Source organism: Engraulis encrasicolus, chromosome 14 (genome assembly GCF_034702125.1).
Source record: "Engraulis encrasicolus isolate BLACKSEA-1 chromosome 14, IST_EnEncr_1.0, whole genome shotgun sequence".
NCBI classification, from domain to species: domain Eukaryota; kingdom Metazoa; phylum Chordata; class Actinopteri; order Clupeiformes; family Engraulidae; genus Engraulis; species Engraulis encrasicolus.
The window spans coordinates 40,282,454-40,304,953 of record NC_085870.1 but is presented as its reverse complement, the minus strand read 5'-3'; the positions used below and the strand labels follow the sequence as shown (position 1 = coordinate 40,304,953).

The 22,500-nt window shown below is 42.0% G+C and overlaps 2 protein-coding genes across 4 annotated transcripts in view; one reads left to right on the top strand and one right to left on the bottom strand.

Moving 5' to 3' along the window:
- The window catches only part of miip (migration and invasion inhibitory protein), a 41,148-nt gene extending 34,616 nt beyond the window's left edge, over positions 1–6,532 (bottom strand). The window contains exons 1-4 of one of the 3 annotated variants that reach the window (XM_063215736.1): positions 6,450–6,532; positions 5,279–5,352; positions 3,431–3,575; positions 1,464–1,512 (exon numbers count right to left, since the gene is read on the bottom strand). The gene's annotated coding sequence lies outside the window, so the exon portion shown is untranslated. Of the gene's footprint in view, positions 1–1,463; positions 1,513–3,430; positions 3,576–5,278; positions 5,353–6,445 lie in introns of all 3 variants that reach the window. The other 2 variants (XM_063215734.1, XM_063215735.1) reach the window with 2 other exon arrangements.
- The window catches only part of mmel1 (membrane metallo-endopeptidase-like 1), a 25,628-nt gene continuing 9,640 nt past the window's right edge, over positions 6,513–22,500 (top strand). The window contains exons 1-13 of the mRNA XM_063215738.1: positions 6,513–6,744; positions 7,288–7,332; positions 7,938–7,997; positions 8,485–8,646; positions 9,025–9,105; positions 11,986–12,081; positions 13,183–13,301; positions 14,154–14,219; positions 16,626–16,760; positions 18,900–18,989; positions 19,376–19,512; positions 19,966–20,059; positions 21,049–21,177. Coding sequence (XP_063071808.1) covers positions 6,513–6,744; positions 7,288–7,332; positions 7,938–7,997; positions 8,485–8,646; positions 9,025–9,105; positions 11,986–12,081; positions 13,183–13,301; positions 14,154–14,219; positions 16,626–16,760; positions 18,900–18,989; positions 19,376–19,512; positions 19,966–20,059; positions 21,049–21,177 — 1,446 coding nt within the window. The remainder of the gene's footprint in view (positions 6,745–7,287; positions 7,333–7,937; positions 7,998–8,484; positions 8,647–9,024; positions 9,106–11,985; positions 12,082–13,182; positions 13,302–14,153; positions 14,220–16,625; positions 16,761–18,899; positions 18,990–19,375; positions 19,513–19,965; positions 20,060–21,048; positions 21,178–22,500) is intronic.

The window sequence follows — 22,500 nt, the reverse complement described above, 5'->3', positions numbered from 1 at the left end:
CCTCCCACCAAACGAGATGGACAGACACCCACATCAACTCAGCGCACCATCATCACCACAATACAACCACCTGCACCCCTAGCCTTAGCACCCACCATCATTGTCACCGGCACCACCACCACCACCAGCCGCCCTTGGCTCCACCATCCAACCTCCCACTGCCCATCTCAGCCACCTCGCAGCTCCAACGCCATCATCCAACCTCCATGCTCATCTCCATGCTGCTCCTCCCACCAAAACGACACTTTTAACGGGAGAGGCAGGCAGTAAATCTCTCCGCGGGGAACAGAGCCGTTTATCACAGGGGTGGCGGGGTGTCTAGACCTGGTGCAAGCAGGCAGGCAGGCAGGCAGGGAGCAAGCATCCTTCCTAGCCCCATGAATCTGCCCCGTGCCACAGGTGACAGGGCCGTCTGTGTAGCCTCTCTTTAGCATCTCACGCAAGACAGATGACAACAACGTGTTGTTCCACAGATTACCAGAGAAACTACTCCTTTGCCACTCTGTGCGTTTTGTTTAAAAAAAAAACAAGAGTACAAGGGGTACGATGTTGCATAACACAGGGAAATTTATTAAGCAAGCTTGGGATTTCTCTGGTCACGAACTAATCCATTAAGTCATGGTCATTTATTCATCACCCCCTATTTATCTGTCCACAGGCCAAATCCTTATGGCGTGTCTGGTTTAAAGAAATCTGCATGATGGAAATAAAATGCCTAAGAGGTACCCATCTAATGTGAACCCTGGATGGCCTTTTCTTTTAGGATATTGTCAGAATGTTCTCGAAGCTCTGCAGAAGAGGGCAAATTCTCTCAGGTCTTTACTCTTCAGTGTAATCGTACAGGCTTATTCGTTGCCGACTATTTATCTGTCAACAAGCCAGACCCTTATGGATGGTGTCAGGTTTATATTTTTTTGCATGATGGAAACAAAAACAAGAATGCCAAATAGGCAACCATCTCATGCGAACCCCGTTGGCGGGCCTTTTCTCTTCAGTGTATGTAGAAGTTCTGAGCCACATGCTTTAGTCCTGGAGGCAAATCATGGTCCTTTTTTGTAAACAAAAAATACAACTGTTTTAAGGGTTTTCAAGGAAGATGAATCCAAATCTGATGTACTGCATGCTAGGCTAGAAAATGTCCCATCATTTCTCATGATGTTTAAAATCCAATGCCAACATATTATTAGTCATGTATGTTTGATCTTTACCAAACAAGGTAAACGTATACATACAGTATATGACATTATCTTTTTTACCCCACTTTTTCCTTTATTAAGGATAGGATAGTGAAGATCATGGAGGGTTGAGTGGGAGAGAGAGATGGGAAGTATAGGGCTATGAACTAGACCGGACTCAAACCTGGATGCCTATGGGCATGCAAGCACATTCATAGTATTCCAATAGTGCATTAGTGTGATGCACCCTTTCACCCCCATGAAATAATTTTTTCCGTGTTTTCTTACCTAGAAGTTCACTTCGGATCTTCACTCTTCAGTGTAATCTTGATTGTCACTTCGCAAGAAAAACACACAGGCTTTCAGTGAATGTTACACATCACAGCTACCATAGTTCCCTTATTTCAAGACCTGAGAGCGTGTTCCATCTCAGGCTTTCAGGGCACATGTAAAATGGTACTTTTGAGGGATAAAGATTCGCTCCCAAATAGCCTAATTAAAAAGCTTTTAAGGCTTGCTGCGCAAAGCTTCTAATCACAGGAGACAGTGAAGTATTTACCTGGAAATTAAGTGAGTGCAATCCAGGCTCGCCACAACAAACAAGACCCTGATAATTGAATTTCTTCTGTGGTACACACAGCCTCTTGCCATCGAGGTCCAATTGAATGCGACTAGAGCAGTGGTTCCCAAACTTTACCGTGACAAAGCCCCCCATATATCGCTAGATTCCAGCCAAGGCCCCCCTTACATGGGTCGTACCACAATTTTTTTTTTCTGTGAACGCTCTTTCACAACCATAGTCTCAGTGCCCCATTGGGATATATAAAATATCGAATTCAGAGATTAAATAGATTATTATAATGCAGTTCGCAACTAACTTGGAATATTGTTTTGTTTATTTTTGCCAATTTTGGTGTACATTAATTGATAAAATGTTAGGGGTATATTGTCCCGGGCCCAGGGAGATAAGGGGCCCAGAATTGGGTCCCCATTACATTGTATGTATTGGGTAGGGGGCCCTTTCAGATGACTTTGTCCAGGGCCCAGCGAAAGCTGTCAGCGGCCCTGTATGAAGGTAGATATATTACTGAAAAGATGTCTGGTTACCAGTGGTTGGTTTTACACAAGGTGAAGCTGAGGGTTTTGCTTTAACACTGCACAACTCATAACTCAGCACAAAGGCAAGGACATACAGTACTTTTCTCGACAACTGAAACTAAGAAAGAATGACTTTAAAGTTGTTATACTGCCTCGTTAAAATGTAACATTGGTGTTAATTTTACAGCATGTGTAAGGTTTACCATTGTTATCATTATTGCTAGGCTATTTGATGTCATATTAATTTGAAGAAAAGCATTCAGTCAGAGGATAAAAGAGGTGTTATTAAGTCAATTTCTGGCCAAAGCATAAATTCCTGGCAAAATATGCAGTCACTGCCTTTTATGTTCCTGTGGTGGAATTGTCTTTATCTCTGTTTGTATGGCTAAGCACAAAAGCCATTTGTGACTCACCAGGTCGGTTAAATTAAATATCTTGTCAGTGTGAGAAATACAGAGATTTTCAAGGTTCAATAAATATGAACTTTTATCCATAATAGAGCAAGGTTTACAAATGATACTGACACATTTGGTGCTGGTCACAAAACCAAAAATAGCAACCATAAGCTTAATTCATATGCCGTGAGCGACGAAACCAATAACCAATGTTCCAGAGGGTGCGTTAGAAAAAGATTCTGCCAGCTTAGGTTAGTGAGTGCATCTTTTGTAATGTGCGATAAAGGTTGTTCATGATCTATTTCTGAGCCCTTAATGGTCCCCCTCATCATCCAGTATGGATATGGACAGCTGGGTCTTTCACGAAAGCTTGTGTCTGAATGCTGATCACTGTCTCTAACAGTGCCCTCTCTCTCTCTCTTTCTCTCTCTCTCTTTCTCTCTCTCTCTTTCTCTCTCTCTCTTTCTGTCTCTCTCTCTCTTTCTCTCTCTCCCCACTAATATCAGTTAATTACAGTGTTTAATCAGCCTGGTAATGTGCCTGCTGGGCGTCGTGCCATTTCAGCCTGACACCCGGAGGAGCAGGGGCCACGTAACCGTGCCAGTGTGCCCAGCTCAGTGTGCCTGCCTGCCTGCCTCTGCCTCCTGTAAGAAGGGGTTGAGGGGGGTCTGATATGGAGGCAGAGGAGGTGCTGGTGTCAGCACACAATAAAATCTTCTGTGTTGATTCAACACTTAGAAGAGAGTCATATTGTACACTCACCAGCGTAGCTCCTACACCCGTATAGTGTTGAATTAGCACGGCACCGTTTATGTTGAGGAGGAGAGGCGGCGCAGCAGGGTGATTAACCTGCTCGCTCCACCGAGGCGGACCTCCAACAGAGCTGAGCCACAGGCGGTCCTCTACTCTGGGCAGTGATGGAGGTCAGGCGATGCCAAGAAGCACAGAAAGAAAAAAAACAGTGTTAAATCAACACTTAGAGAGTCAATTGAACATAATGCAGAGAGTATTTTGGTCCCAGAGTAGTCATTTAGTATTGAATTAACACTGCATATTTATTTACTGTGTGACTGGGTCTTGACCAGAGCCATACTGGCAGGATGTGCATATGGACGCACAAAACAAGATGTTATGTGACTGCTTTGGGGTGCATGCAGTGCGATTGGGAGAGGAAATGTGTCAGCGCATATGGTCTGGTCTGGACAGCTAATACAGCCCCCGAATACTCCTTTACTGTTCTGTTCAGAGTGTTCCTGCTTCTGTATTTCCTTCCCACCCTCTATTTCATTCCTTCAATTTCGCTGTTGTGCTTCATTGTATTGCTCTTAGTCTCAGTTGCATATAATTACACAGTTGTCGGGAGGGATTGAACTGCATTTGTATTAAAGACACATATTTCTCGGTTCAAAACAGCAGACTCTAGCTCTATCTCTATATCTACTAGACAAGACAATATAAAGTCGTGTTTGTTTAGCCTCCGGTTTAAATCTGTGTAGCCATCCACAACACAACATGTTTGGGGAGGCTTTAGTAACTGAACAGAGACATCTAGTACAGGAGAACACTAGCTATTCCCGCAGCTTGCGTCATTTTGAAGGTCCAAACTACAGTGTCAGCATTGGAACAGGAAATGCAGTCAGTCACTGAAGGAAAACTGGTGGTTGTTCCCAAATTGCTTCATCTTCAACATTCCCACTTTAATAACAATTCCCAGGCACCAGCTCTCCCTCCTTAATGCCGGATCAGAAACGGAGCAATCCAGGCCTGGATGGATGGGTCTCTGGGTCCACCTCTCTCTGGATTGGGTCCCGCCATGGACCCCTCCCTCCCTCCCTCCTTGGCTCTCTCTCTATCTCTTTATGTACTGTATCCCCCACCCCCCCCCCCCCCCCCCCCCCCCCCCCCACCCCCCCCCCCCCCCCCCCCCCCCCCTCTCTCTCATCCTCCCTCTCCCTCCTCTCAGCACACGCTCAAAAGGCTGAGTGGCACCCTCGCACACTCTCACACTCAGGCGTGCAGCACCTGGTGGTGGTAGTGTTGTTAGTGGGCTTGTCGGCCGGCATTTCTGTCTGCTTCATTTCTTAACACACCAGCTCTGGGTCCTTACTCAGGAGGGGTGTTTTGAGAGAGTGAACAGCATCTCAGGAAGAGTGCCAGGACAGGACGGAAATAAGATCATCAAAGGTAAGCACTTTTTTAAAGTGTTTTAAGTGAATACACGTGTGTTCTATTGTCATGTTTTAAACCCAGTAGGATAAGATATGCAAAAAAAGAATAGATTGACTAACAGCTGTGTCCTGCATTAATGTAAGCTCTTTGATCAGTTAGTTTGTTATCAAATGTATGTATGTTATCATACATTTTCTGCAATTCAAAATGCCTGACATTAATTTTTCTGTGGTAATCTGACATTGCCATGCCAATGACATTACTGTATGTTATGGTTTGGTTAACAGTGCTGTGGCTCAGATGAACACCTCACTGGCTCGACCATGCTTTTGCCTTTACTAGAGAGCTTAGATATATCTGTCTGGGATATTGATAAAGAACAGCAGTAGTACCAGCCACCATACACCTACACAACATGCATATTTGCAGGTTTATACATACCTCCAGGAACAGAAGCCACAATCCACACTGAATCATCTGTTTTCCTCGCAAGCTTTTGATGGATCTGTCGATCACTGCAATAATATATCAATGGTAGCCTAATCAATGGTTTTATCTCAGAGAAACTCTCTCTGAAAATCATGACTGTATAACAGTGTTGGTAGTCTGTTATCTAGTGATATACACACCACAGCCTACCAATAACCAATGCATGTGAGGATGAAATGGCAACAAAATGTCAAAATGTAATGGAATAACGCAATATTGGTGGGGTACATCATGTACCAATTGGTAAATCTAATTTCCATTTTCTCTGAAACACAGCTGAAAACACACACTGGTTGGCAACAAGGTGGCAAATATATTTTACATGAGAGCGGTCTATTAAGGATGAGGGCTACTAAATGTTTTTTTATCAGTGATAATTACAAGATCTCTGCAGCGCACAGCTGCAGCTGCACAAAAGTTAACGGATGTCAACAGACAAAACCATGTTTTATATAAGACAATGGTAGATAGGCTGCATCAAATATTTAGGGAATATGATTGAGAAAACCTCATGAACTGAGCATGATTTATATAAAATATGAAATGATGGTTGTTTTTTAGTGTTATTTTAGAATATCTATTTACATATTTGCTGTTATATGTATACATTTATAATCTGCAACATGAATTTTGAATGTAAATCCCACAGAGAGAGAGAGAGAGAGAGAGAGAGAGAGAGAGAGAGAGAGAGAGAGAGAGAGAGAGAGAGAGAGAGAGATCCACTGATATTCACGCTCATCCATCATGCGTTTCATTTGTTATGACAATGAATAATGTGTGTGATTAATTGGGTAATTTGTGAGATATACGGAGAGACAAACTGCTGCAGATGTATCCCATGCCATGCACAAAGCAACAAGTTGTATCTTGTCAGCAGTTGAGGTATCACGCTCTCAGGTGTATTTCTTTTAAATGCAGAAATAAAAAGATTAATTTTCATTGTCAGTAAGTATTGCTGCTTCAAATGATGTAGACTACCGCAAAATAAAATGCAGCCACAAATGTAGGCTACAACCAGTGCACCTGCACCCTAATTAGCCTACTAGTACAGGTCTTTTGAAGCCCAACTATTTGTAAGTGTAAGCATTTGATAATGTGACAGGTACTTCAAAAACTTACCCACCTGCCGGTCACTGTTTGGCAGTGGGGATTCAGCACTCCAACATAACTCGGCTCTTCAGACAGCATGTCAAACACTGCTGACGCCGAGGCTATTCTTGTTGTTTCCCGCCAAGTACATGTAGACACTGTACCTTTTCGCAGAATGGGAAAATCCGAAAGCCAGATGGATATCATGGAAAAATCAGCCAAACCCGGGAAGCATCGGAGTGTCGTCGTGATTGGGCTGTCGGTGTTGCTGCTGCTGGTGAGCTGCGCGCTCGTGGGGCTCGTGGTTTTGTACACAACCGCCGTGCGAGGTGAGAGACAGGGAACAAGTAAGCTCAAACAGACATTTCAAATTCTGTTATCACATTCGGGCAGTCCCACAGTAGGCTACAGCCTCAGTATCTTAGAAACGAAATGCATTAACATGAACTGTCTATGCCACACAGCTAAATGCATGTTTACGCACGAGGGAACTGCTTGTTACAGTGTCGGAAGGCTTGGTCAAACAAGTCTTGGATCTGAAGAGAAGAGAATATCAAAATATACAACATAGTTGTAATGGAAAAAAAACTGTTATAACATATAACACAGAGTTGTAATGAAAAATGCTTTCCTCTAGAAAGCTCGAGGCTGTCATAATTGAGTGCCGAGATTGCTGTCAACGTTCGGTGACTCTGCTGCTGACAATTTGACCTTATAACCCCGTGTGAAAACGGGAACAAGAAATGTAGCTCTAACGGCGACACATTCCCGTCTATCTCTAAAGCATCTCTAATGTACTGTGTTGTGTGTCCCACACCAAAGCTATGCACCTACCGGTAGTAGGCTAACAGTCTCTCCTGAATTCTTTGCAGAAAAGTCGGGCAGAATCGCTGTATCCAAGGGCACGGTGAGGGAAGGTATGCTCTGTACTTGACCTGCAGTCCAAATGACCCGCCTGTGGGCTAGGAACCAGCGCTTCTTGACATAATTAGTTTCACACAGCCTCATTTCACACTTGCACCATGCCTGGCCCTGGGCCCAACACATGGATTACCACACATAACGGTTTTGCATTCAGTATTCCTTCCTCCATGAAGTTTCTGAAATACCACTGAACCAGGTCCACTTTCAAGTGCTAGTTTGTAAAAGCTTATGCAACACAGTACTGGAATAGACTGAGCAGTGCGCTCCAATAAACCCCTGTTTATGTGATATTTATGTAAAAAAAAAACCTGCATGGAGGCCTCCGGTACATGGTGCTCTGGTGGCTTAGACCTTCTTTAGCCCCCTGTCCCTACTTGGGCGCCTCTGGTGAAGAGGCATACATTTTATGTGACCATAATTAAACAACATTTAAAGTGCATCATCATCAAACTACATTAAGTACACACAGCATCTGTCTTAATGGACTTGTTGCTTCTCTGGCCTGAAGGAACATTTGACTTGCCTTCACTTTACTAAATGCATTTTTGTTACAGAAATCTTCCACTAATACGGTAATAAATGTCTTGTTCATTTTCAGGGCTAATGTGCCGTTCTAGAGACGACAGCGTGTGCACCACTTCAGACTGTGTCACAGCAGGTAATGAACAGTGTCCAGTTTCATGGAGACACATAGAGGGTTTTCCACCCTCACCTCCCACCCTCTCCCCCAAAAGGCTTATGAGACTTGTATAACCTCCGTAAACAGACTCTTGCACTCAGCTGTTTTTCTTGGAACCAATGTTGTTCCTTAACACACATGAGATTACGCTCATACTTGAGGATTCATGTGGTTCAGCTTCGAAAAAAATCCCCCCTCTCAAATGAACGAGTGAGTGAGTGAGTGAGTGAGTGAGTGAGAGAATGAATGCATGCAAGGATGAAAGGATGGATGAATCAAATCAATCAGTCAACCAATCAATTAATCAATTAATCATTCATAAGTCAATGAGTCCATCATACAGCCATTCATCAATCCATCCATCCATCCGTTATCCTCTGCCTCTGAGACATCTGTCTGTCTGTCTGTCTGTCTGTCTGTCTGTCTGTCTGTCTGTCTGTGTTCTCCACTCTTATGCAACACCAAGCGGCCCGTCTGATCCAGAACATGGACCCGCGTGCCGAGCCGTGCCAGAACTTCTACCAGTACGCCTGCGGCGGGTGGCAGGAGCGCCACGTGATCCCTGAGACCAGCTCCCACCACAGCGTCTTCGACATCCTGCGCGGGGAGCTGGAGATTGTGCTCAAGGGTCAGCGCTCTTGACTTTTACTCCTCCGCCTGCCTGCCGCCCGCCGGCTGTTTTCCTTTTTACTGCCACGTCTGTAGTCTTTGGCTACAGTAGTATGGGACGTGTGTGTGTGTGTGTGTGTGTGTGTGTGTGTGTGTGTGTGTGTGAGTGTGTGTGAGTGTGTGTGTGTGTGTGTGTGTGTGTGTGTGTGTGTGTGTGTGTGTGTGTGTGTGTGTGTGTGTGTGTGTGTGTGTGTGTGTGAGAGTGTGTGTGTGTGTGTGTGTGTGTGTGTATGTGTGTACACTATGTGTGTACAATGTGTGTGTGTGTGTGTGTGTTTTTGTGCATATGTATTTGTGATGTAATATTTCCATTTGGTTTGTGTGTGCTACTCGACAGGGGTGTTGGAAACGCAGAACCCCAAGGACCGCGATGCCTTCAAGAAGGTCAAGCTTCTCTACAGCTCTTGCATGAACGAGAGTGAGTGACGGACACTTGCACAGATAACTAAGCAAGCACACACACACACACACACACACACACACACACACACACACATACACACACACACACACACGCTCAAATGGACACACACGTATTACACACACACTCAAATGGGGACACACATGCACACTCTCAATTGGACACACACACATACAGACACACACATACAGACACACAGATACATATGCACACACACACACATGCACACGCACACACACACACACAAACACACACACACACACACACACACACACACACACACACACACACACACACACACACACACACACGTCACACACACGTCACAAACGCTTCTTTATTTCAGCTGAGGTTTGTTATTTCAGTAACACACACTGAAAAAGCAAACCACATGCCCAAAACACAAACCAAGTGGACCAAAGGACAGGATAGAAAAGATGCCCCTTACAGTAAACATACACACACATTTCCCATGGAGGGTGGAATGGACTCCCATTCTTCCAAGCTTGAGCACACATTGACCAGTGGTGGAATTTAAGCCCCACTGGCCGCATCATTTGTTATCTCAAAGGCCACATTACACACGGCACAGAATGAAAAACATGCAACTGGACTCCCTTGCTGACATCCCTGAATCCCCTCTGGAGACTTCTCTCCATATTTCATTGCATGTCATGTAGACAGTTGAAGTCCAAAGCAGCAAATACACTTTTTTTTAACAGTAAGTCAATAAACAGATACTCTTTATAACTCTTTTTTTTACACAATTCCACACTTTATATCAGTGTTGGAGGGACAAACTATGCTTGTGTCATTATTCTTCATTACAACAGACAAAAGTACACATGGATGACAGATATGGATCACTGTACACCCCCCCCCCCCTCTCTCTCTCAATTCAATTCAGTTCAATTCAATACAAGTTTGCTTTATTGGTATGCCTGTTTGTATAGTATATCACTCTGTGTTACTCTCTGGTAGTCTCTGTTGGAAATATTTCACAAGACAGCAACACACACACAGCCTGAGGATAATACATTTTTGCTCGTGAAGATAGGACCTGCTCACACAACGTTAGTCCAGTAATAAGCACTCATGTGTACTGTGCCTCAGTGCAAACATTTCATCATATCACTGTTCTGGTGTATATACCACCTCGGGCTGAGAGTGTTGCCAGACTCCAGAGTGTGTAATGAAGTGTGCATCAGCTGTACACGAGGAACCATTAAAGGAGAGGAGAACAGGGGTCGAGTGGTTAACAAGGCATATGCAAGGCTCTACCAGAAAAGCCTCTGTGTACTGTAGACAGGCAAACGGCAGTAACTTCAAGTTAAAGGATAACTTCTGCCAATTTCAATATGCTGTTGTATTGTTCACGCTACCTTTGACTTGTCAGTACCCGGTGATGCTGCATTTTTCGACTCAGCCCTTTCTGAGATCTGAGGTATTCTAATTGGGGCAGACTTTGTTAAACGTTTTCTTAAAGGTGGGGTTGCAGGTTAACCATCTTAAGCCTGGCTCAAAGTACGCGACTATCGGCCCGATTCTCGGCTGAAACCCCCCCTTACGATAATTGGTGGAACATTACCCCCCACCCCCCACCCCCCCCCCCAAGACCATCGCAAGCGATTGTTGGGGAAGATTTCCTCGTCAAACACTGTTTGATATTTGCGACTGGAAATAGAACGTCGGGCATTGTCTCGGTGGCTGCGAGCAGCGATAAGATTGACAGTTGCGATTCTCTTCTAGTGTGCGGTGCACCCCGACATCAAAATCGGACACATAATCGCTTGTCGTGTAGTTTGAGCCTGGCTTTAAGAATATCTACTATTATGACATCACGTTGGGGGCTGAGTCTATGTAGAACCTTAGAATCCTGGGGGAGTTCCCCCAACGTGATGTCATACCTGCAACCCCACCATATGCCTACTTCAAATATTATCCATAAAGGTATCGCTGTTTGCTAGTTATCTGCTGATGTTGCATAACCTTTTGGATGTTATTGGGAATAAATCAAGATTTTAAAAAAAATGTAACAAACGCCTGCCCCCATTACAATGACCAGGATCTCAGAAAAGGCTGAAGAAGAAAAAAAATCTCAGGTACTGACAAGTCTAGGGTAGTGTGAGCATTACAACTGCATGTCGGAATTGGCAGAAATTATCCTTTAAATAGTAAAGACGCTTCTATGTACAGAGATGAATAAAGTATAAGAAGTACTGTGACAGATGTAATTACAACACTACAGTACATGTTACAACCACTACTTAGTTCTACTTTATACATAGTTGCGGTCTATCTTTATAGGACATGGAAAGTCATTGGAATACAAAATGAAGAAATTCATAGACTATTCAAATCCATACCTAAACTCGTTTTCAGACCCTTTTGTGGAGGTGACAAAAACACATTTTGAACTCCAAAAGGAAACCCATTTGCTTACAACTAAATGTATTTGACTAAGATGACTTGCATGACTGAGAATTGTCATAGACTACAGTATGTACTTGCCAAGAAAACTTGGGACCCTCGTGCGGTTTCTTGATGGAAAGATTAAAGGCATTTCATTACAAAACAAAGGAAATGGCACAAGTAAACTAGTTTAGTGTAGTCTACAATTAGTCTTTCTACTTTTCTGTGTTTTTAGGACACCACTATTGAATAACAATAGTAACAGTAACTATATAGTAACAACCTTGACTTTTTTTGGCAACCTTAGCTTTTTTCAGAGATAAAGAACTTTTGATTCTCAAATCAGAATTACAACTGAAGAAATCTCTTTTATATACTGTAAGTGTTTGCTGGTCTGTGCTCTCTACTGTACTGAATATCTACCATGGCCTTGGCAGAGTTTCATGCCTCTCACTCCACCTGCAGGTCTGATTGAGCAGCGCGACTCCCAGCCTCTGCTGCAGCTGATCGAGAACGTTGGAGACTGGCCAGTGGCCTCCGACGACTGGAACAGCACAGCAGGTACCAGAGATACCAGGCCCGCCTTAATGCCCCCGTAATGGTTGTCTGTAGCGTCCTGGCTCCTCTCAATGGGTCGAGAGCACAATTGGACAAATGCTGGCGTCTGCAGGAATTGGATAAGGAGCCCGATTGATGGGCTCTGTTCTTGGAGACTGGGGCACCTGGCAGGGGTTGCAGTGGGGGGAGGAGGGTGGGGGAGCTGGGGAAGGGAGGGAGTCTAAAACTGGCTCTTCTTCTATAGACCTATTACATGATTGGACAAGAGCCAGCAGATAAGGGGCCAGGGATAGGGGACTTGGTTTGCTTCCCAGGGCCCAGAATTAATCCCTTTGACATCCTTGTGTCATCTTTTGAACCCCCCACCCCCATTTGTCCTGCTTAATGGTAGTCAGGCCATTATGCCCTATCATATTGAATTACGGTGATGAAGAGACATACTGTACAGTAGGTTTGTGGGTGGCCACTAACTTGACAACCATATTTATTAAAGCTAAGTTAATGCCAGAACGTCTGGAACATCGTGAGGCTGTTAGACTAATACCTGAACATTTATTATAACCTACTCATGCATATACTGTACAGTATATTGCATATATATTTATACACAAAATATGCTGTGTCCATCACTCACTAAGGGACAATGTGTTGCCAGGCAGTGTTTCTCTGTCTAGAATACACCCAGAGAGAATAATGCAGGATACCAATGCACAGTGGATGAGCCGAAAACCATTTGGCTTTCAGAACTCTCGCTGTCTCTGCCTTCCGGTACGGTCATTTTTAATCTGAAGACAGAGCAGGAATGGAAATTTACAGAGGTGACACAGTTCACCAGGGATGAGAGTAACTCCCCAAGCCTTATCTTGAAGGTGGTCGCTTTGCTCACACAGAAACAGAGCTCACACAGAAACAACAGCTCTCGCATAAACAGATTGGCCAGAAGAGAAATTATTCTTACAGTGGCCCATTTCAGAGTCATGGGGACGTTCATCATCACTCTAAAGAGCATCAGCAGATTTAATATGTATATACCATATACAATAGCATGTAGTATTTTTTCCACCATATGCTCTATTGTGTGCTTCTCTGATGTTTGCTTTGCAGATGATCTCTGGAGTTTGGAAGATACTTTAGCCACCCTCATAGTCCAATACCACAAGAAGGTTCTCGTAGACATGTTTGTGTGGACTGATGACCGGGACTCCAGTCGCCACATCTTGCATGTATGACTAAGATGATTCTCCACATTTACTGCCCTACATAGTAGGGATGCAAACGATTAATCGATTAATCGACTTTAATCGATCAATGCATTAATCAATTAAAAAACATTAATCGCAATTCATCGACAATTCAACTGACAAGAGACCCAGGTGAAATGGGCATGTGAAGAGTGTGTGTGAAGAGGGGTGTGAATAGTGGGAATATACCTTTGGATTAAAGAATTGAAATAGAATTAATTTAAATGTGATATTTCATCTAAATTTTTTTCCGAGAAACATTGAGATTTTGGGGGGAAAACGCCGCTTATCAATTAATCGTAAGTCAATCAATAAGACTATCTAACTAATAATTAATGAATTAATCGATAATTTGCATCCCTACTACATAGGGAAAGTGCAGTAGCTACTGTATGCCAACATTGAAACAGATAAAAATGCCTTCAAAGTTTTGGTAAGAGGTTGGATGTTCTAGTTACTGCAAATTTGACATAGCAATATGTCTAAAACGGCAGAGATGTGGACCATAAGGCTTTGTCACATTCGGTCACATTCAGCTTTGTCATTTTCTGTATAAACTCAATGTTGACAAAATATGTAGTTACCGCACTTTGCCTTTCTATGGCAGCATACAGTAGCCGTTCATCATTATTACTGTAGATGAATCTGTAGTATTGAGCCTGAGAGTTTGTTTGCACTTTGCATTCAAATCTTCACAAAAGCAGAAGCAAAAAAATGGCTCTTGTGCGTTTGGAAATGTAGCACAGCATGCAACATAAAATGAATTAATGAAAAAATGAATTTGCTCAAATTCACACGTCCAAATCCCTGAGGCTTTTCTTCTGTCATTCACAGATCGATCAACCTGTTCTGGGGATGCCCTCCAGGGACTATTACTTTAACGATGGAAACTACCAGCAGGTATTGATTTCTTATAGTATTATTTTGTATTAGGCTATTGCCAGGGTGTACTGGTAGAAGTTCTGGCACGGCTCGGCACGCCTGATCCAAGTTCTGGATTATACTCTGCAATGGCTTCTCAGCCTTTTGGCTAAGTGTAGTATACTGTATGTTCTTATCAGTTTAATATTTGTATTCAGGGCTCTCAATTAACACCAGCTAACCGGCCAAATGCTGGTGAAAATTCAGTCTGGCTTGTAGAAAAGAAAACTTACTAGCCACCTCGACTGATAGTGAATGTATGTCACTGATTCTTGAGAAAGCGGCTAAAACATGTCTCTGCAATAAACTGCCAATTCTGTTGAAAATAAACTACATTTTCATGAACAAAATGAATCCAGTTAAAGACACAGGGGTCTGTTACATAAATGTACAGTCGTTTGAAATATTTAAGTGTAATTGTATTACTTTTCATGGCTATAAACCTGCCCACACCCTGTAAAAACAGCTGTCCCAAGGACAGACATCATCATTTCAATTGACTTAAAATGTAAAAATCACTGATATTATTGAATAATATCACCATGATGTGAAAGTCCATATTGAAGTGGTTCTGCAGATATGCACATAGTGCGTGTAAAGCAATATTTACTACTATTTTCTGATTGCTCAAAGTGTGTCCAGCATATTAGTCACCACCGTCAGATTTTTTTAAAAAGACAATAAAATCAGGTATGCGCAAGGTCATTGTCATTACTTAGGACCCCTTTTCAAACCTTTAGATCTACTGAGTACTTCACCATCACTGAAGCTCCTGTAAGTTTACTAATTTCTCCTCAATTTGATCATTTGTTTGGACACTGGTACTGTCCCAACCATAAACTGTCAACACCGTCGGGGGTTTTAATAGTATTATTGTTACATTAATGTTAATTATATATACTTTTTCAGAAGCGTCCATGAAGCCCCTGAGAAACAGAGCGAAAACGAAGTGGCTAATGTGAGCAAAAAATGCACAATATGTAAAAGAGTGTTTTTTTCTCTCACACCGTCAGATGTCACCACCGTCAGATTTTGTTCTGCTCATCATCTTGTTCCATATTTTACTAAGTTGTGCTGGTTAATGAAACATTACCAGACATGTTAGTGATAATTGTGACCCAAACTTATACTCTAGCCTCCAATGAGGTGCATTTGGAGGGGTTTTGTTTTGTCACAAAAGCTGACGGTAGTGACATCTGATGTAGTTCACAAAAAAAACATGTGTTTTACATGTTTTTGACAAGTTTTAAGAATATGCTTCCAATAAGTATCTACAAATATGTTGAATTGTAAAAGTAATTCACTTAAATACAGTAAACTTATTTTTTTACTTCTAATTCTGTCTGACGCTGGTGACAAAACCAAGAAAGAGCCCATTTTATGAAAAATGTAAAACATGGGGAGCCAATACATTCACTGCACAGCCAAGACATTCATCTATGATAATACACCTCTATATTTTGGATTTGAACAACTTAAAACCTGTTTATGCCACATTTTCAATAATCTAGGCCTACTTCCTAGAGTATCTAACAAATGAAAAAAAAAACACATCCACAAACATACTGTGCACACACAAAAATAAAGTGTTTATGCTAGATGTCATTGACTTGAGAGGGCTATTTATTTTGCTAAATGTAGGTAATAATTAGGTCACTTTCACCACCTTCAGATTACTGTCACCACCGTCAGTTCTTAAGTCACCACCGTAAGAAGGAGTTTTGGACATTTTAAATGAATGTGCTTACAAAATGTTCCTTTGTAGTTGTTGAATTATCAAAGTAATAGCAAATTTAAGCCTACACGAATATTTGTGAAATTACAAAAAAATGTTTGATCTATTTAGCCATTAAGTAAACATTGTCTGACAGCACATATTTTTAAATTAGAACACATGAAGCAGTATTAAAATAGAATGAAAGTGAATTTTCAACATTTAAAGGCGTATGTGTGAACCAAAAAACACACACAATCACTTAAAAACTCCAGATACATATGCAACCAAATCAATACACTTTTTATTGCATTTAAATGTGTCTGACGGTGTTGACAGAAAACAAGGTATGATCGGAGAAAAACCTGATTTCTGGAAAAAATGGAAAATGGGGAGATTGGCCTTGTGCATTTCTGAAAAGCCAAGACCTTTGTCTACGAGGATATACCATATTATTTTGTAATTCACTTCGTTTTTTTCTTTCAAGATTACAACCTGTTTTAGCCACTTTCTCAAGAATCAGTGATGTTTGACATGTAGGATTCGACATCTACTAGCCAAATTGGCTAGTGATGAAAAAGTTAATTTACAGCCCTGCTTGTATTAGGCTATATACTTTTACCAACATGTACCAACTTGTATCAAAAGCTACCATGCCCTTGATCCTTCAGGTGAGAGAGGCCTACCTGCAGTTTATGGTAACCATGGCGAGGATAGCTCGTGAGGACCGTAACCTGACCCAGGATGATGAGCGTGTGCGGGAGGAGATGACACAGGTCATGGAGCTGGAAAGAGACATTGCCAACGTAAGTGGCCAGTATGCTGAAAAAGGAGAAAAAATATTCGCACACCATAAATGCTCCCTTGTTGTGATTTTAATGTGAAAAATGGCACAATGTTTCAACCAGCAAGGTCTTCGTCAGGTGTCAGGGTCAGTATGCTGAAAGACTCACGTTTTATCAAATATAATGCTCTTTTTTGTCGCTATACAATATACCGTATACCGTATATCTACTATGGAGCTGGAGAGAGTCATTGCAGTGTAAGTGACCAGTGTGGTCAAAGATGCTCATTTCCTGATGTGTGATGAAACTGGCTACAGACAAGAGGTAGACCAGTTCTATACTTGGTGCACTGAAATTTCTTTCATTTTAAATGTTTCAAAAACAAAATAAATGGTTATACATTTTAGGGAAATGCCACCACTTGAACCAATTAATGTACATGGGAATGATATTGAAACAGTAGAAGAGTACAAGTATCTAGGTACAATTATAGATAATAAGCTTACATGGAAAGAAAATACTCTTGCAAGATACTCAAAGGCACAACAGAGACTTTATTTTTTAAGGAAATTGCGTAGCTTCAAGGTTGATATAGTGATTTTAAGATTGTTTTATCTAACTTTCATACAAAGTGTGGTCACCTTTGCCATTCAGTGCTGGGGAAACAGACACATGCTGGACAAAATCACACACTTAGGTTGTAAAATAACTGGAACAGAAGTTAAAAGTATCAGGCAAATCTCTGATGAGTACACTACCAGCTTGGCATTAAAAATAGTCGATGATCCATCCCACCCCCTTTTTTTTGAATACTCCCTCCTCCCATCTGGACTTAGATACAGGTCACCATTTTTAAAACTAATCCTTTGTCTGGGGTGCCGCACGCCCCACTCAGGGATGCCGCGGAATAAAGGAATACATTTACGCACAATAAAGTAAATTTAAGTCAAGTCAAGTCAAATTCATTTTTATAGCGCATTTCATACACAGGTGCAACTCAATGTGTTTCACAAAAAACAAATGCAAAAGGAAAGAAAGCAAGCAAAGAAAAGAAGAAAGACAGAGTCAAAGAACATTTAAAACACTAAGATTAAAAACAAATAAACATAAAATAATAATACATTTTAAAAATATGTTTAAAACATTAAGATAAAAACATATGGTAAAAAATAAACATAGAAATAAAAATGATATATAATGCAAGCTAGGTAAAAGCATCTGAAAACAGCTTTGTCCAGTGGGTGCATTTTTTTACATCATTTGGAAGCTGGTTCAAAAGCTTGGCAGCATAGAAGCTAAAGACTGCCTCTCCACACTTTGTTTTTACTCTTGGGATCACCAGCAAATTCTTCTCTGTTGACCTTGGTGACCTGGTTGGCGCATACAGCTGAAACATATCTAGTAGATAGGTGGGTCCCATTCCATTTAATGATTTTAAAACAAGAAGCATTGCCTTAAAATCAATTCTGTAGCTTACTGGGAGCCATTGCAGCGAGCTCAAGATTGGAGTAATGTGGTCGAACTTCCTTGTTTTCGTCAGAACCCTTGCAACTGCATTTTGTATAAGTTGAAGCTGTTTGATGGTCTTTTTGGGGAGGCCTGTAAAAAGACTGTTACAGTAATCAACCTTACTAGAAAGGAAGGCATGTATTAGCTTCTTCAGATCATGTTTTGATATAAGGCCCCTAAATTTAGAGATGTTTTTTAACAGATATCACACATGCTTAGAGAAGTAACACATTTGGAGACATTCGAAGTTGCAGCTCCATCTCATGTGAAGGCCATACTGGGGTGACCTAAATTTATAATTTATAATTTATAATTTAAATTAAATGTGGAATTTAATTTATGTGATAAAACCCTGCATTTTATCACATAAATTAAATTCCACATTTAATTTAAATTATAAATTATAAATTTAGGTCACCCCAGTATGGCCTTCACATGAGATGGAGCTGCAACTTCGAATGTCTCCAAATGTGTTACTTCTCTAAGCATGTGTGATATCTGATGCGATGCCATGTTACGGCTTGTTGGTTTGGGGTGCCTTTAGATTTTTCATGAATTGAAAGAGTGCCGCGCCTAATTGCTAATATGGGAAAAGTAGATGGTTTAATGGCTACATGTACTATGTGCATGACCCTGTCAACTTCTCTGCAGGCCACTACACCCCATGAGCAACGCCATGACATCACACTACTCTACAACAAGATGACACTAAGTGAACTCCAGGAGAACTATGGTCTCAACGTAAGTTCAAAACAAAGAATGTTCTTTCTATTAGAACACAGCCTGTAGTTAAGAAATGAGATGAAGAATGTCTTAACGCGGGCCTCTTTTTAGTGGAATATATGGTTGGCCAATACAATGAGTTTGTTCCTTAAAAAGGAAAATGACAGTAAGCTGTAATGAGCTGGAAAGTATTAATGAACCAATGTTCTTTTTGTTAAGTCCTGGGGCCTTCCCAGGGATTATATTAAGCCTGTTCAAGTCTTTATCAGTTTTACAGAAACAAATCCATAACAAATGTAATTATTAAGACTTACTGTAGACTTTGGGTGGTGGTAGGATCGGGGGGGCAGGGGGAGGTTCCCTCAAAGTGCTTGCTAATGTTGGTTGGTGACACTTTTGTCTAGGGCTTCAACTGGACCCGCTTCGTACAAGGCGTGATGTCGGGCGTGTCCATAAGCGTACGACAGGAGGAGGAGGTGGTGGTGTACGGCGTCCCCTATCTTGAGAAGCTGAGCGATGTACTGGCCAAACACGACCGCAGGTCAGACCCATACACTTATCATAGGCATACAACGACAGTTTGTGGCGTATCAGTGGAATAAGGTTGACATTGCATGGTACTGAATTATGAGTTATCAATAGAGATGGTCAATTCATCAAATAAAATATAATCGAAATAACAAAGATATAGTCAAGTGAACTTGAGGTGAACTTCAAGTCAAGTGAACTTCTCTTGAACCCATTTCTCTTCTCTCTTCTTTCTCTTCTCCATCTCTCTCTGTCTCTCTCTCTCTGTCTCTGTCTCTGTCTCTCTCTCTCTCTCTCTCTCTCTCTCTCTCTCTCTCTCTCTCTCTCTCTCTCTCTCTCTCTCTCGCTCTGTGTGTGTGTGTGTGTGTGTGTGTGTGTGTGTGTGTGTGTGTGTGTGTGTGTGTGTGTGTGTGTGTGTGTGTGTGTGTGTGTGTGTGTGTGTGTGTGTGTGTGTGTGTGTGTGTAGGACGCTGCAGAATTACCTCACCTGGCAGCTGATCATTGAGAGAGTTAGCAGCCTGAGTAGACGCTTCAAAGATGCTCGTGCACACTACAGAAAGGTCAGATCCCACAGAACAGACTGACACACACACACACACACACACACACACACACACACACACACACACACACACACACACACACACACACACACACACACACACACACACACACACACACACACACACAACAGACACAAACTCTCTGTCTCTCTGCCTCTCTCTCTCTCTCTCTCTCTCTCTCTCTCTCTCTCTCTCTCTCTCTCTCTCTCTCTCTCTCTCTCTCTCTCTCTCTTTCTCCCTCTCTCTCTCTCTCTCTCTTTCTCTCTCTCACTCTCACACACACACGCACACACACATACACACACACGCACAAAGGGACACATAGATACAAACAGACACACATCCAGGTCAAAGACCATAAAATAGATGTTTATAGAGGATGCCGCGGCAAACCGCTCTCCAGCCTTTATATGGCATGGACTGAGGCGCTTATTTCTGATGCTCACTGCATTTGTTTATAGCCTCTTAAATGTTTTAGATGCTCGACAGCTTCCAAGGTCAAAACAAGCCATGCCGTTGTTAATCATGTGGGTTCATTGGGGTCTTATTTTGTCTGGATCTTGGATGCTGGGATAGGGTTAGTCAATGATTTGCCTCTTTTCCTCAACCCTGTTTGGGAAGAACATAATACAGCTTTGTAATAACAATACACAGCTTGATGCCTTTGCTGTATTTGTGCATGAGACAGAGTGGGGGTGGACAAATCAGCCTGAGAAAGTAACATATCTGCCAGTTGTTGTATCTGCCTTTGTTATTGGCAAAGATTTAAGAAAATAACCTATATCAATAGTCTCTCCTTGCGGCATTAGTTTGAGACGGAGAAAGCTGAGAGGGGACAGTGCTTAGTTGCCATTGGGGAGTGTTACGCTATTTTATTTTTTAATACTAAGGGGGGCATTGACAGACATATGATGATGTCCAGGCGCCGTTTGTTCAAAAAAGGTTGATAACCACTGATTTAGCGAAATGTGTGTATTTGCTGCCAGGCGCTGTTTGGGACTACGGTGGAGGAGGCCCGCTGGCGTGACTGTGTGCGCTACGTTCAGGGCAGCATGGTGAATGCCGTGGGAGCACTCTACGTCCAGGAGGCCTTCGCTGGGGACAGCAAGCGCGTGGTGGGTACCCTCCCCAGCACCATCAAAAACACAAGAATGTCTTCACAACATGTAGAGTAGAGTACGTATAGCAACTTTTTTGATCCCCAAGGAAATTGAGATGTCCAGCAGCATACACAAATGCACAATTTATTATTATACATTGCAAGGGGAAAAAGCAGCAATTAACAATAAAGATCTATGATGAAGCAATGCACAATTAACAGGGTTGCACTGAGCACTGAAGTATGACCATTTTGGAAGTATATTTTTAGGTTTCTTTAGGTATCGTAGTTTCAGCCGGAGGGCCCACTGAAAAATATAGAAATGCTTTTTTAATTGGATTTAATATACATTGGCTTTTTCATTGACTGTAACATTGAATGTAAATTTCTTGCAAATTTTCAGCAAATAGTGTGTGCCTCAGTTCTTTACACTGCCTAGTACAGTATTTCTCTGCAAGTCCCACACATCCAGTACTTCCTCCTCACACCAGACAGGAAGCTGTCCTGCCCTGTCACTGTCCTGCACTCTGCCGTGTTTAGTCTGCCTGGGGCGTAGCCCATTCTTCTCCTATGCTGTTTAGTCTATAGGCAGTGAGAACAGGGTGCTGCTCGCTTGGCATCTAATGCTCTTGACCAATACGCCATGGGATCCATGAGTTATGACCTGTGATGCTCTGTTTAGTTTAGTGACGCAAGACAGTGTCTCGATGCTGCAGCGCTTGTACAGTACTGCACTGTACTCTATTGGGGTGTGCTTGCATGTGTTCTGCACATGTGAACAATGTCTTAGGACAGTTCACCTCTTGGCATGTGACCCTTGTCGTTTGAAAAAGGGGTTGGCTTGCAGGTCCACTATCCAGAGATATATACAGTGCCCTCCATAATTATTGGCACCCCTGGTTGAGATGTGTTAAAAGCCTTAAAATAAATTCAGTGTTTATTGCAGAAGAATACTGTCACACTGAAAATTGTAGGAAAATGTAGCCTTCAACTCAAATGAATTGTAAGAAAATAAAAAAAATCCCTGACTAAAAAATAATTATTTTTCAATAAATCACCTGTTCCACAATTATTGACACCCTTAACAATTCCCAGGAAATACATATAATTGAAGCATTTCTGTCATTTCTACAGTAGTTTACAAAGTTTACCAGAGTATGTAGGAACATTTAATTAATAATTCATCACTTCCTGTTTCCCTGGGGTATAAATATGACGTGACACCGAGGCCATTTCTCTTATCCACTCTTAAACATGGGAAAGACAAAGGAACACAGCATACAAGTGAGGCAGATGTGCGTCGACCTTCACAGGTCAGGCAGAGGCTACAAGAAGATTG